Source organism: Chrysemys picta, chromosome 10 (genome assembly GCF_011386835.1).
Source record: "Chrysemys picta bellii isolate R12L10 chromosome 10, ASM1138683v2, whole genome shotgun sequence".
NCBI classification, from domain to species: Eukaryota; Metazoa; Chordata; order Testudines; family Emydidae; genus Chrysemys; species Chrysemys picta.
In genome coordinates this window covers 61172914-61189314 of record NC_088800.1, presented here as the reverse complement: position 1 = coordinate 61189314, position 16401 = coordinate 61172914, and the positions used below count along the sequence as shown (strand labels likewise).

At 37.5% G+C, this 16401-nt stretch overlaps 1 protein-coding gene across 50 annotated transcripts in view; it reads right to left on the bottom strand.

Annotated features, from left to right (window-relative positions):
* Positions 1 to 16401, bottom strand: part of RBFOX1 (RNA binding fox-1 homolog 1) — a 2478424-nt gene that overhangs the window by 37743 nt on the left and 2424280 nt on the right. For 32 of the 50 annotated variants that reach the window (XM_065558775.1, XM_008162566.4, XM_008162565.4 and 29 more), the window contains one exon: positions 11582 to 11621. The exons of 8 other annotated variants lie outside the window; for them this stretch is intronic. In XM_065558775.1, coding sequence (XP_065414847.1) covers positions 11582 to 11621 — 40 coding nt within the window. Of the gene's footprint in view, positions 1 to 6150; positions 6194 to 11581; positions 11622 to 16401 lie in introns of all 50 variants that reach the window. 10 more of the 50 variants (XM_042861601.2, XM_065558772.1, XM_065558776.1 and 7 more) reach the window with 1 other exon arrangement.

The following is a 16401-nucleotide window of genomic DNA, read 5'->3' as shown; positions in this document are numbered from 1 at the left end:
TTTGAGAATATTTTTCTTTACGTTTACAGGTAGCAATTTCCCTTACCAATGAGGTGTAGTGCAGGTTAATAAATCAGTTAAAAGAAAATAAACTACAAAGCTAACAATATTTTTTTAGATTTAATATGATACCTTGCATGTGCTTGATTAAACCAATGAAATTTTTGCTGCATTAAAACTCTAATTTTATATAGGTTTCTAATTTGTAAATAAAATCATAACTAAGAAGGAATTTCTTTTCTTTCTCTTGAATTAACATTCAGCTGTACGTAACAGTAATTGCAGCTGTTCAATTAAGCAAACAGACAAACAAACACACACATTTGAAAGGAATTGTGTGCAGTGATGCATTGATTATCAAACTGTGAAAATAGCAGAGCTTCCTGTTCAATGGACCACGGTGTTATATCAACCATTTCAAAATGATCTCAGCATGCCAATTAACAAACAGAGCCCAGTCTCCACAGATAACACAAACACCATTTACGTTCCAATTAGAATCCACCATCCCATAATCCTCTGGGACATGGAACTATTGTGTGTCCCCATAGAATTAAAAAGGAGATGAAAAAGAAAACTAGTTGGATCACTCAGCTTTGAATGACATTTCCCCCTATTGTTAAAGTGAGTATTTAAATGGAGTGCTCCTATTGTTGAGGGCTCTGTTCACACTAAATATATGTAGAAGTGTGAGGAATGGGCTTCTGTCTGCCAACCCTCATGAAAATAGTAGCATATTTTTAGTGCACTTAATATAGCTTTTTGTATATTGTATTACAAAAAGTGTATTAAGTAGACTACTCTTCATGAAATAACCTGTTTATGAGAAACTTGACAGGGCTTCATTTAGCCCACTGTTCTAGAGATTCTCCACAGGAAATTCCAGCTTATCCCCCACTTCAGGGCTTTTGCTTGATTTAATCCCTCCAACCATAACAGAAATTTTGAGAAACATTTTTTTGAAAGTCAGTCCCACACACAGCTTGGCTGATGATGCCACATCTCCTTAACAGTAAGCACATAAGCTTCCCATCTACACACAGCCAGATAGACACTCTAGGCTTGGTGCTTCACCTATACTTGAGGCACCTCTACATTTCTTATTTCAAACTCTCGTGTCCATCTGTTATGGTGCCTTCTCATAAAATTCAGCCTTGCTGGAGGCACTTATGTCAGGCAACCAATTGGTTTAGACAGATAGCTTGCATAACATTTTAAGTGCCATCTCTTTTGCATGAAGTCCTATCTCTGTGCCAGCTAAGAAGCACTGACATGGAATGCCTCCTTACTTCTGAGCATCTGATACTTTTATGTCAGTAAAAATGGAGGAAAGGAGGACAGCATTCCTATGCACTCTTCTTGGCTACCAACACAAGCTGCAGCTAGGCACATAGAATCTTATTAAAAACTACTTGAGATCTCAAAAAGTATGTGCAAATATTGCCTGCAGGTACCTTGTGTATGGGCAATCAAATGTCAGATAATGGCACCAAGCACAAATTGAGCCACAAAGTAGTGAAGCTGGCAGAGCTCATGACAAAAATTGCAAACTTTCCTCATGCTATGGGCTACCAGAAGAAAGATAGCAAAAGAATGTGCGATGCAAACAAAACAAGAGACTTTCCCTGTTTTTTGACTCTAACAAAACCATCCCAAATCTCAGGCAGTAGACTTAAAGATAAAAATAGATTTAGAATGTTACTCATTTATCTTCAGAATCCAGAGCATAAGAATGTCTGTTGGACTGTAAGTCATTATGCAGTATGATATTATTGAATCAGTCAGTCTTGTATATGGTCCGTATGCTTGTCACCACTGGCACAATCCTGAAAACCTTTACCCAAATGAACAGGTTTCTTGCTTTTACTGGGACTGATTATGGTTTTGAAGGATTGAGCACCATGTGTGACTACAGAAGTGTCATTCTCTCAAACATATCCAGATGTGGTAGGCTGATATCACCAGTATGGCCAGATTTAAATATAGGAGTGGTTTAACATTCTGCTTTGTGCTAGTTAAGGAGGTGCCGCCAAAGAACCAAGCTTGACTTCCCTGGGAGGTGTGTTAAGCTACTTTTGACTCAACAATCAGGATTAAATTTGGAAGAAGCCCTGCAGAGACTGAGTTTAAAATGATACAAATAAACATAATTTTGGTCTGAACAGAGTCCTATGTTATTGAAAGGCTTACTAAATGCTCTTGGGAGACTAAAATCTTTGGCATCTGCATTTTGAGACTTGATATGGAAGGGCTTTGAACGGGAAATACCTATCTGAGTGTGTCATATTTGTTTATTTCATCAATTTAAGTGTGCAAACTGTATAATGATCAAAAACAGGTCTGTCTCTGTTAGGTCACTCTAATAACCTTTATTGGTCTCATGTTTGTAGGTTAATGAGCATAACTAGAATTTTTTCAAAATTTTAAAAATTTTAACTATTTATTATAAGATCAACAGGTGATTTACAAGCAGAGGCCCTAATTCAGCAAAACAATTTGGCACATGCTTATATTTAAGAATGGCAATAGTCCCAAAGAAATAAATTTAAGCATGCACTTAAACACTTTGCTGAATCAGGACCAGAATCTGTCATCCAAATAATTAAAATGCAAATTAAGCTATTATGTAATGTTAAAACCACCTAAATGTATCCAAGATATCTGCTATAAAATTAAATCTGGTTATGTTTATAGCTTTTCAACTTCGTCTATTTCTCAGACACAGGATACTCAATAATACATAATGTACACATTTCTTTAGAACATTAGATTAAATGCACTCTTCTCCTGCTTTAGTCTATATTGTTATAGAATTTACTGCTGAACATTTTATCCATCACTCTGTATTTTGGTACATAATACCATTAATATAGGCAATTATTTATTTTATTTATCCAAACTCATAAGCGTTGGGATAGTCTCAAAGCATATGCTCAGAAAAATATCTGGCTAAATGAGCATTTTCATAGCAAATGCACAATTATTCTGACTTTTATAGAAATATGTTATTACCCCCCTTATTGAATATATTATAAAAACCTGGCAATATTGGACTAATATGTGTGGAAATTTTATTTATTTTGAAAAACAATCATTTACACAGTTTCCACCTTAAAAGAAACAAAGAAATATATCTGCTTATAATTTGTGACACTATTACTGTGTCTATGTTAACATACTTTGGGGAAATCACCTATGGTTTCAGTGCAAGTGGTGAAGCTCCAACAACAGTAGCAACACTGGAAGCCATAGTGTACCCAAGGAAAAGGCATTCATACCACTGTTTGTTTAGGTTATTAAGAGTAATCAGAGAGCCTCTAGGGAATGGGAAAAGACATTAATCAGCAAAGAAAGCTACATTGTGGAGGTCAGCAAATGTATGAATAAAGTGACAACTGCTGAAAGTCAAGCTGGATTAGGTCTGGCCAAGGAAATTCAAATAAGACTAAGGAAGATGAAGTTGGACCGCTATGTAGTGTGGATCGGAAAGAAATGAAAGACAATGTAGGTATGGACCAGAAACTAAATAATTTGCCTCCATTTTCAGTAAGGATCATATAGAACACATGCATGAAGGCAGTATGGCTGATGGAAATGGGTTTGGAAATGACCACATCTGAAGTAGAAGAAAAAATTAAAGAGCTTAATGCACTCAAATCAGCGGAACCGGATAATTTCTATCCCAGAATATTGAAAGAACTGGCACATGAGATTGCTAGTCCAGTAGCAAGGATTTTTAATAACTATCTATTTGGGGGTAGTACTGTCCCATTGGAAAATAGGGACAGTACTTACATATATTCAAGAAAGGGAGAAAAAAAGAGTGGTCTTGGCAATTGCATACTAATGGGGTCAGACTAATAGGTCTGTAAGGCTTTAGAACGAATTGTGAAGGAAAGAATAATTAAATTAATGGAGGTACATGGTAAAGGCGATGTAATGCAACAGGAGAAGATCATGCCAGACTAAACTGATTTCCTTCTTTGAGAAAATAACTGATCTTTTTTAGATAAGGGAAGCGCTGTAGACGTAATATACTTGGAATTCAGTAAAGCATTTGACACAGTACCACATGAGAAAGTATTAGTTAAATTAGGGAAGATGGGGATCAGCACAGGAATTGTAAGGTTGATAAGGAACTGGATAAAGGAGAGAAGGGTTATGCTGAAAGGTGACTTATTGAACAGGAGCGAAGTCATGAGCAGAGCTCCTCAAGGATCAGTCTTGGGCCCAATCTTACTGAATATTTTTATTAATGGCCTTGGCACAAACAGTAGGAATGTGCTAATGAAACTTGCTGATGATACAAATTTGGAAGGCACCATCAGTACAGAGGAGGATTAGATTTTAATAGAGAAAGACATGGATGACCAGGAAGACTGGAGGGAGAGAAATGAGATGAAATGTAATAGTACAAAGTTCAAGGTCATGCATTTAGGGTCTAATAATAAGAATTTCTGCTAAAAGCTGGGGGGAGGGTGGGGAGAGGGGCGCTCATCAGTTGGAAGCAACAATGGAGGAGAGAAACCTGGTTGTGTGGGTTGATTTCTGGATGACTATGAGTCATTAATGTGATGCGACAGTGAAAAAGGAAATATGATCCTAGGATGTATCAGGCAAAGCATTTCCAGTAGAGATAGAGAAGTATTAATGCCATTGTAAGAAGGCACTGGTAAGACCTCATTGGGGATACTGTGTACAGTTCTGATCAACCATGTTAAAGAAAGATGAATTAAAACTGAAACAGTGCTGAGAAGAGCAACTAGGATGATCACTGGAATGGAGGGACTATCTTAAAAGAGGAGACTGGAAGAGTTGGGCTTGTTTAGTCTAGCAAAGAAAAACTATAAAATACATTAAGGGAGTAAATACCAGGGATAGTAAAGAGCTAGTTAAGCTAAAAGACAATGTTGGCAAAAGAACAAATGGATATAACGGACCATGAACAATATCAGGCTGGAAAGTAAAAGGAGATTTCTAACCATCTCACCATTAGTGGGGTGAGATTCTAGAAAAGCCTCTCAAAAGGAGTTGCAGGGGCAAACAACTTAATGAGTTTTAGAAGAGAGCTGGATGAATTCATATTGCAATTGTATGACGGGTTGCTTGTGATAAGAGGCAGGCCTCAACAGCCATTGGGCTCACTTCTGGTTTATGTCTTAGGTTCCCTAAAAGCTCAAGCTTCGGGATTTCAGCCAGGCACCTGCAGGGGTCAGCAAGGGATTCCCTAACCCTCCCTCCAATTTATTCTGGGTGTTTTTTTTTTTTAAATGTCCTTCCCCTGAAACAACAGGGATGGCCACACCTGGAGATGGGACATCAAACCAGGAGGGCCAGGGCTCTGAGGCATCTCTCTCTCTCTCTCTCAGATGCTTGGCTCGCTGGTTTGTGTTCACCTATTCAGAATCTAGATTGGCATATGTGGAGTCAGGAAGGAATTTCCCTCCAGGTCAGATTACAGTGACTTTAAGGGTTTTTCACCTTCCTCTGCAGCATGTGGGTGCAGGTCACTTGCCAGGATTATCTGGGTCTCTCTCAATTAATCATTTCCCTGCCATTGTGGGGTCCTTTGGCATTGGTGCATCTTGGTCCCTCCCATTCTCTGCCTGTGTAACATAATATTTTAGACTCCTGTGGGCTGTAGTATTTTTGTTGGGTTTAACATGTGGGTGCTGGATGGTGTTGTTGGCCAGTAATATACAGGAGGTCAGACTGGATGAAGTGGTGATCCCTTCTGGTCTTGAATGTTCTGATGATGGGAAAAAATGCTTATGCCCTTTCTACATCAGTGCTCCAACAATTACTACCACTAGTGAAACTACATCAGTGGTTCCGTAACCGCTTGAGATTTCCCTAAAAACATAAATGTAGACAAAGTCAGCACGCGTGATAATGCAGTCCTGACACTGACAAAACTCCCACTGACACTGGACCTTAAATGGGACATACATCATATTTCAAGAGGGAGACACAAATTTTAAAATGTCTGCAATTGTGTGGCATAATTAACCCCAACCATAAAATGCAGCTGCTGGTCTATTCCTTTCATTTTGTATATGTAAAATCCCCCATTAATTTGATTGTTAGTATGATTTCACAGCAATCCACATTCAATGTGATGAGTTTTTTTCATCAGTCAGTTCTTCATACCTGTGGTAACTTATTGCCATACACAGGCTCTTGATACACTACTCTATAAGGAAACAGAAATGTAACGATTTGAATGCAAAAAAAATTAAAATAAATAAAAATGCATAAGTCACACAAATTCCCCAAAGCCATTCATTCACAAGTTTGCTTTCAATATTTTACAAAGCATTATGGCACAGAGTAATCAAGAAAGAGGTGAGGGACGGGTAACTGGTCAGTTGCCAAGGAATCTTAGTTATGATTTAAAACGAGCAAGGAACTTGTCAAAAGAAAAAATGGAAAATCAAATACATTTGGGTTACAAAATCAATTATGTACACAAATATATGTAGCCATCTATACATATATTTTATATATACGATTGTGTGTGTGTATATATTGAGAGAGAGAGAGAGAGAGTGCATATAAACCACAGTTTTATTCTCTCCTGATAATACCTTATGGTCTACTTAATTGTTAACTTGGGGCTCAGATAGCACAGTGACAGCTGTTTTTATAAATACAAATTGCCAAACTAGATCTCATGGATGGAAAGATTAATTTTATTCTCAACACTTAGGACTATATCCTACTATGGCACTTTGCATGGAACTCCTATTATTAGAACAATAAAAGTTTGCACAAATGTTGAGGATATGTGAACAATAATTTGCATTTCGATAGTGACTTTCATCCAAGGATCTCCAAGTTTTTCAAATATGAAGTAGTTACATTTCTCGACACTCTCTGGTAACTACTATATATAACCATTTTCAATTAGTAAACTCATTGTGGACATTATGGGCTAAATAATGTCTGCCTCCACTGGGGAGAAGGTGCAAAGAGCCTTCTCAGCCCCATTTCCCCAGTATAGGGCTTGAGCATAATCGTTATCATGCTCAGGGTGCAAAGCTAGAGCAGGAAGAGGTAAAGAGGGGGCATGTCTCTATATCTTCTCCATCTTGTCTCAAACTATGGAACCACCCCATGTGACAGCTACATGTTACCCTCTCCAGTATGGTGTAGCATCATCCATACTCCCTGCTGCAGGCATTTAGCTGCCTCAGGGGAGCTCCTGCTGTGTGTTGTGCCTGTGTACAGCTCTCTCTAGCACGGGGTATAACTTAATGCCTGTCACGTAGCTGAGGGTCAAATCTATAAAAAGCCACTGGCAGAAAATGGAACGTAACTCAGAAATCCTGATTCACAGTCCTCTGCTCAAACTCACTATGAGACCCTTCCCATCAAATATCACCTATTAAAATAATTATTGCAGCATTCAATTGTTTTAATACAACATTTACAATGCAAAACATAGGACATGAAAGGACACTGCATCTGTAGATCTAAGATATTTTTTAAAAAGTGGGCATCTATAACTTGGTTGAGTGGATAGAGCACTGAACTGAGAGTGGAGATGCCCGGATTCTATTCCTGGATCTGCCACTATTATTTATTGTGTGCCCTTAGACAAATCATTTAACCAATCTGAAAACTGAAGAAAATAATGCTTACCTACAATTATAAAACACTTTTAAATCTTTGATGGTTGGAAAGATGACTCAGGTCCTACTCTAACAACTAGAACATACTTAATAATGCCAGTGTGACAAATCATTACTTCACATGTAAACTTCAAAATGTTTGGCTCTCATAAGTAAATCCAAAATTATCTAAATGTCTTTAGTGTAGGAAAGTGTTGTACATTAAAATGCTGTTATACATCTGGCTTTGTGGAAGCCAGACATAATGCCATCTATTATAATCAAGAGAACACTGAATGGATGACTATTACACTTCTACAAATTACTCCTGCTCTTTCTTCAAGAAGTAGCTGCAGATATGCATCACACCCCACCACTACCTTAACCATGCCCTTGGAGAGATGGCAATATGCACTGGGAATATAACTTTACCATCCCCATCCTAACAAAAAAAATATGCCAGTTTCTCAGTACAGTGCCTACAACTCCATATCCACATTCCCAATTCTATACTTGTGTGAATTTTGTTCTGTGCACCACAACTGATGCAAGTACCTAGCAATGGGTATGGTAAATTTTACTGTGGGCAATAACACTGAGTGAAAGGGTGAGCTTAAGCCATCTCCCTAAGGGACTTCTGAGACCAGGAATGAGAGGGTTTTAAAACACTTTTTTTTTTTTTTGGCCACAACGCTGCTCTTTTTCACCCTACCTGCACACATCTTAGGGAAGGGTATGGCACTCAGATGTCCTTGAAGCATTCCTTCTGGCAATGGTCCAGTGGGAAGAGTTAAGGGTAGGGGTTGTGAGTTGAAAGCATTATTTTAACTGCACGTTTCTTTGTTTTCTAATGTTTGTTTTTTATTTTGCTGAATGTATTTCCTGATGCTTACAGCTGTCAATTTTCATCTGGGAACATATGTATTCTAGAAGGGTACACAACACCATCAGGCAATCTTAACTCTCTTTTAAAGAAGTTTTTTGTTAGTGGATCAATAGTTAATTTTAAAAGGCCTTCCTTTTTTCCTAACTATGCAACTGTCTTCTTTATTTTCCTTGTTAAAAGCACATTTTAAAAGGGAGTTCAATATCTCAGCTATTTCTGAGGCATTATTACCTCCCCCTTGTCATTTAGTAGTGTGCCTGTGGAATTTTCACTTTAGTGTATCTTTCTCACTACTATATTTATAACAGTCTTCTCATTCTGCTCTACCCTTTTGGTTAGCATTAACTCATTCTGGCTGTTTGTTGCCCTTAATTTTCCATGCAATCTTTACCTGACTGATCATTATGTTTTGGATTTCTCTCTCTTTTCCACTTCCATTACATATATTCTACCCAATGGAGAAATCAATTGTGCATATGTCAGTAGTCCAAGATACCCCACCCCACACACTTGCTACTCAACCCTGTACCGCAGGCAACATTCACTTTGATATTCTTTATCTTTGTGTGGATTCCCCTCCCCCCCCCAGTTTTGCTTTATAAGTATTTGCTGTTTTTAGCTTGGCTATTTTTGTGTTTTTTTTGAAGGGGTCTTTTCTCTCTCCTCTTTACTATTATTTGTGGTATATATTTAAATTTCACTTCTTTTCTATTTGTTTCTGTTGCTTACTCTTTCCACTGTGGTGTCATTTTCCCTTCAGCCCCTCCTTTCTTCACACATTTCAGCTCTCCATTTAAAATGCCTAACTGAGCTGGAGCTTCATGGTAATCGATTGGGAGCCAGTCAATAACTCGGTGCTCTCCAGGGAACTAATACATTCTGAATCATATGTTTTCTCTCCACTGATTCTCACACATCTAGCTCACAATCTCTCTCTCTCTCTCAATACATTTTAGGAGTAGAAAAGAGCAAAAGCGAAAATAAAAACGAAGAGCTGCGTGGTACAAAGTTCTAGATACAATATACAAAGTAAAAATGAAAAAAAAATGTCTGCAACATATGACTAACTCAGTCCATCTGTCTGAAAGATAAGCATTATTCTATATCAGAAACTGAGAAATATATTTGGAAGCTAAGACACTGATCCTGTAAATGACAGGATGTGGACACACCCCTGCATCTGCGTGGAGCATCATTTAAGTCAATTGCAGGACCAGAGCTTAATGCCAAACAACTTTATTGAGACTACTCACATGCTTAAAGTTAGGCACTTTCTTAAGTACCTTGCTGATCAGATGCACAGTTTCTATTTAGCATTTTCATGCCTGTCATGGGTGTTGGTCATATTGTTAAAAAAACACAAACAAACAAAAAAGCATTTCTGGTGTCACTGAGGGCCCAAAAGGTGTACATTTTTGTTTCATTAGCAGTAGGCTCCAAAACTACCAACTGTAATTTAAATATGTAACTCCCAAATACACAGTAAAGTTAATTCAGGTTCAGCAGGGCTTCTTGCCTTTCAGACTGGTAAGATGAGCAAAATGGGTGCAGTTTTCTTTTTGGCAAGAAGAATTAAAACGGAAGTCCACGCTACTGGTAAAACTCGCCCCTGTGCAAAAGGTCCTTCTTACACTTCCAACTCTAGGTTTAAGTGAAATTAAAGCAGTACACAGAAGTTTGTGTAGGCCTTCAGTAAAGGGGTGAGCTGCATCCACTGTGAATAGTGGAGGGCTGATAACTTTGAAAGTCTGCAGGAATCCCAACCCAAATTGAACATTTAATATATATTGTTTAATTTGCAGGTATTCTTTCAAATGATTGTAACCAGCCAATCCTGTCCCAGCAGGAAAAAAAACAAATGTAACTTCTCCCTATAAACTCAGATTCTTTTCCTTTTTATACAAATCTATTGTCAGAAAATTTAAACTGTTTCATCCTAAATGTCTCTAAAGGATCATTGATAATAAATATAACTAATGTTTTCTAATATGATCTAATGAATTTTTAATGTTCATACCAATTTAATGTAATCAATCTCTTTGTATCCCAATGCTGATTGAAGCACAATTAGGGTAAGAAAGCCATACAAAGATAGTTAATTACCTCTATTTTTAGGATGTGATTGTTCTATCAAAATAATAAGGGAAGCTAAAAATAAGTGGCATGTCTATGAGATTTTCATATATCAATATATTTTAAAAAAATTGTGAGCCTGGGTTCTAATGATTGTTTAACTTTTTCCAAAGGAGTGAAAATTAGGGCACATATTTTAAAATCTGTTTAGTTTAGACATATTTAGAGATAAACAGCTTCTTATAGATTTCCTACCTAAAACCGTCAGTATGAGAAGACACATAATAAATTATATATTAAATGATTATTAAAAAAGTATATATATACAATTAAATAAGCCAATAGATGGAGCAAACAGATTTTAAAATTGATAACTAAGGACCAAGCCTGCACTTGCTATCATGGGTAGCCTCTTACAGCCATGAGTAGTCCCACTGACACCAGTGGTACTACTCACAGTAGGAAACTCTATTGCCACCAGTTCATGAAAGCATCTAAGAACATACTTAAGTTCATCCATATTCAGGGGAAAAAAATTGAGAATATCTTGAACTAAGCATATACTTACATTCCCTTGCCATCAATGGGACTTAAGCATGTGCTTAAATGTTGCCCTGAATAGGGAAGCTTTCCTGAATAAGAGCCCATGTCCAATAGTGTTTTCAGAATGAAGGTCTAAAACACTGTTCAATTTGTCTTGAGTTTTAAATATAAATATATTGTACTTAAAAAAAAATTGAAACTTTAATTTTGAGGGGTGAAAAAACCCAACACTTTTCTCATTTTTGCATTCATTCGGCACTTGATTGAAGAGTTAATTCAGCTCCACTGAACAATGATAGATGTAATGAACAGAAAGGTCTTCCAATATGAGAGATATTCCTCTCAATTCTTTTTGACAGGCGAGGGATGGTAAATTGACAAAACAGAGTCAAGCAACGCAGCAAACTTGTAAAAAGAATGACTCTGGTAATGTACAAGGACAGCATGCACATCAATGAATACTTACATAAATGTCTGCACCATAAAATCCATCCTGGTAAACAACACTGCAAGGATGCACACACAAAGAAAAACATCCATATTAGTGCATTTCCACATGCAAACACCACCAACCCCTGCACTGCTGAGGTTAGTCTTGTCACAAGAATGGAAAAGAATAAAGGGGCACTCTTCACATTGGTTAAGGAGGTTGGTAATATTAATCCACTGTTCTTTTGAGCTTAGAAAAGGGAAACTGGACTGAATGTCGTAACAGCTGTATACTGTATGCCAAATGCTTAGTCAAAGAGAAGCAAAGGGTTACAGTATTACAGAACAAATGCCTTTGATCAGTTTCTCAAAATGGGTCGGAATTTTGATAAGTACAGTGCTTAATTTGTGCCACAGCTTGCCATGGCTGAGCCTGGCATATCTAGGCTTCACAGTTCATAGCCCCAGAACGTCTGGGCTTGCTACATCAGTTATGAATGTAAAAAAAAATTGCTTGAGCCCCGGCACCCCTTTCATTACAAATTAAGCAGTGGATAGGTCTCCCCTTTTCCCCTGCATAAAAACGTTCAAAGGACAATCCTGCCATTAATTTTTAAGCACAACTCCCATTCACTTCACTGAGGATAAAAATTATAGAATAAATGTAGAATATGGCCATAAGTATGCTTGCACTGAGTTGCATAACATTTTTGTTGAAAACTAGCTTGTAGTATACTATACAAATAGTCAAACCTTGCATTACAAATCTTTGCCTTATTTATAGGGAAACACAGGGTAGTTTTCATTTACAGGACATTTTTACATGAGTATTAATTAACCACTGGCAAAGGAATAGCTAGTGCAGCTCCAAAGATGCCCATGCATCTCAGAGTGTCCTAGGAGGCTCGAAAGTTTGTATCACTTTTAAGATTGCAGGTTTGTCATGGTGTGAACAAAGCCATGGATAGTGTTTGTCAGTTTGTCTGAGACTTTTTCCTGTGTCTGTGACTCATCCAACAGCAGTGGCTCCAGGGACTCCCATGGCCGGGCCTGATGCCTGCTCTGGGCACTCCAACTTGGTGTGCCACTCTGGTTTCTCCTGCACATGGGCCAAATTTCAGTGATTGCCAAGTTGCAACACCCAGACCATGGCCACAGGCCATGTGGGATGCAGGAGCCACTGGGATTCCCCTTGGTACTGGGCCAGGATTAGAGTTGCAGTGCTGGGATGGGAGGGTGTTGCTATGAGTGGTACTGCCGTGGAAGGGAGCCCACACCAGGGCCCATCTTTCTGTTCCTCTGACACTGTAATTGGCCTTCGGATTCTTCCCTTTTTGATGGCATGAACAAAAGATTCCTATTCAGATGCTGATTTGCATCCTTTACATGTAGAAAATATCCATAAACCTTAAACCAAAGCACAAACCAAAAAAAAAAAGAAAAAAGAAATGGGCCAAATATAAACAAGATAACTGCAATGAATCTGGCTCCAGGAATCTGAGTGAACTGGTGTAGAGATGCCACATGTGCCAATTTGTAAAAGAGCTCATTCCTGCATGTTGTGTAGTTATCAGTGCTATTTACTATAAAAAAAATCTGTTCTGAAAAAAAATTATTCATATAAATTCTGTTTAAAAATTTTAAACAGTGCGGAAAGTAGATATATTTTTCAATTGCCTGCAGCATTATCTTTTTGTGCTGTGATCATGGAAGCGCTCCCAAACTAAATAAGATTTGTCATTACTTGGATGGGAGACTTTGAAGATAGGTTTATGAAAATAGATCCTGTCAGACTAGCTTGATATCTTTTTTTTGATGTGATTACACATTTGACTGACATAAGCTATAGCATTGACGTAATATACTTAGACTGCTCTAAGGCGTTTGATTTGGTACCGCATGACATTTTGATTAAATAACTAGAAAGATGTAAAATTAACATGGAATACATTAAACAGATTAAAAACTGGCTAAGTGATAGGTCTCAAAATGTAATTGTAAATGGGAAACTGTCATCAAACGGGTGAATTTCCAGTGGTATCCTGCAGGGATTGGTTCTTGGCCCTATACTGTTTAACATCTGTATCAATGACCTGGAAGAAAACAAAATCATCACTGATTAATGTTTGCAAATGACACAAAAATTGGGGGAGTGGAAAATAACAAAGAAGACAGGTCACTGATTCAGAGTTATCAGGATTACTTGGTAAATTGGGTGCAAGCAAACAATATGAATTTTAATGCAGCTAAATGTAAATGTAGACATCTAGGAACAAACAATGTAGGCCATACTTACACAATGGTTGACTCTATCCCAGGAAGCAGTGACTTTGAAAAAGATTTGGGGCTCATGGTGGATAATGAGCTGAACATGTGCCCCCAGTGCAATGCTGCGGCCAAAAGAGTTTATGCAATCCTGAGATGCATAAACTGAGGAATCTCAAATAGGAGTAAAGAGATTATTTTACCTCTGTATTGGCACTGAAGTGACCACTGATGGAAAACTATATCCAGTTCTAGTGCCCACATTTCAAGAAAGATGTTGATAAATTGAAGAAGGTTCAGAGAAGAGCCACGAGAATGATTAAAGGATTAGAAAAGTGACAGACTTCAAGGAGCTTAATCTATTGATCTTAACAAAGAGAAGGTTATATTACGGTCTGTAAGCATCTACATGGGGAACACATATTTAATAATGGACTTTTCAATCTAGCAAAGAAAGGTATAACACCAATGGCTGGAAGGTGCAAGCTAGACAAATTCAGACTAGAAATAAGGCATACATTGTTGACAGTGAAGGTTATTATTCCACTGGAATAATTTACCAAGGGTCATGGTGGATTCTCCATCGCTGACAATTTTAAAATCGAGATTGGATGTTTTTCTAACATATATGCTCTAGGAATTATTTTGGGAATGTTCTATGGCCTGTGTTATACAGGAGGTCAGACTAGATGATTACAATGATCTTTTCTGGCCTTGGAATCTATGAATCTAAGAAACACTTATATGAGGAACAGTGACAGTGATTAAATTGGCGGGACCTACCCACTAAGTCAATGCTGAACCAGTGGTATTAGGAGACACTGCTGTTGGGCAAGATGTACAATCAAGATCCTGACAACATGTGGCCATTAAAGTTCTGGTGGCATTTTCCACAGGAACAGAAGTGTTAATCTTGGTCCCTTGGCCACATTGCAACTTTGGTGAATATACTATACTGATACAAATTCCTCTGCAGTTTCCGTTAGATAAGTTCTTCTACTCTTCTTATCTGTAATTGTTATTTAGTGCAATTATGTTGTTGTTAACATTTCACTCCAAAGGTGCTGCATTTCAGCCAAGACAAATTATCAATGTGTATGGTTTGCATTTTAGTTTAGAAATCCTTCCGGATGAAAGGCACTAATATACAGCAAAGTGATTTCAATGGAGTTACACTGCCATAAAGCTGGAATACTACAGTGATGGAGAAGGCCTGCTCATTTTAAAACTTGAGTAAACACGTACTGCATGTTTCTCATATGCATGTCCCCCCTTTTCAAAAAGTGTATAACAAACAAAGGCTTTTGCAGCCTAAAAAGTCTGATTTTCAATATTGGCATTAACTCTAGATGTGCCATGGGTTAAATATCTAAGTGCATTTTTTTCATTAATACTCTTGATTTGCCTGGGGAAAGCACCTGTCGCTGTAATCCTAAGAAAGTCATATTTGCATTTTCAATAAGCACTTTTTTGTCAAAGAGACATCATCTAATCAACTGGATTCATATGTTCACATTCCAAATGGCCAAGTTCTGCTGACCAAATATATACTCTGAAATATATTCTCAACATTATTTTTCTCAATAGTTAATCAACAGTTACTACCGAATAATAATATGGGTGAAATCCTGGCTCCACTGAAGTCAATGGGTGTTTCTAATTGCATTAAAATACATTAAAATTTTTTTTTTAATTTAAGTTATACCTGCAGGTTCCACAGACGTATTACATGATCATAAACAGCAGTAGAAGTGGCTTACAAGATACTACTAAGATCTGGTTCACACTTCGCCAAACTTTGAGAAATACTATTCTAGAACTCTCATGCAGTGAGGTTTTTCAAATGACATGCAGTATAAATATCCATAAATGTTGAAAGGTGAGGACTCCTTATTATAAACATATGAAGATTCCTTTTTTAAAGGAATTACCTATTTCTTTGTTTCAGAGGCCATCATTACATGATGCAAAACAAGTCAGTGCTACTGCACAATGCATCCTAGTTCTTCAACACAAAAAAGCAAATATGAACTGTATGTTCCTAATACTAAGGCTGGTGATTCAAAAGAGGATAGATATATGTAGCACAAAGGTCAAGTGGATTATGAACCTGCAGCCGTTCCATATATCAGGCCAGAGTAGAACAAAATGTGTACAATGAAGACTTTTAAAAATGGAATGAACAAAACGACAGGTAGTATAACATTAATAAAACAGTTTTGTGAGGGGCTAGCTAGCCACACCTATTTCAACATTGTCAGCTAGTGCTCCCATCTCATCCAGCGTTCCAGTAATGAAGCATTTTTAGTTCTACTAGCTTACTATATCCTACTCAGACAAGAATCTACTTGAAGCTACAGTTCCTAAGCAAAAAAACTTCTAGGACAATATCACTGGATAGTATTAAATTTATGAAGGACATAGGCGCATGTGAGTAATTGAATAGAAAGTCTCTCCCAACTCTTTTAACCACCTTCAATGTATTTCCTGTTCGGGGACAAACTCAAACAACACGCCATTCTTAAATTGCTGAAGATTACAATATTCCAGTTTTAATTACTGTCTCAACTATACAAGGACACAATTCCCCAG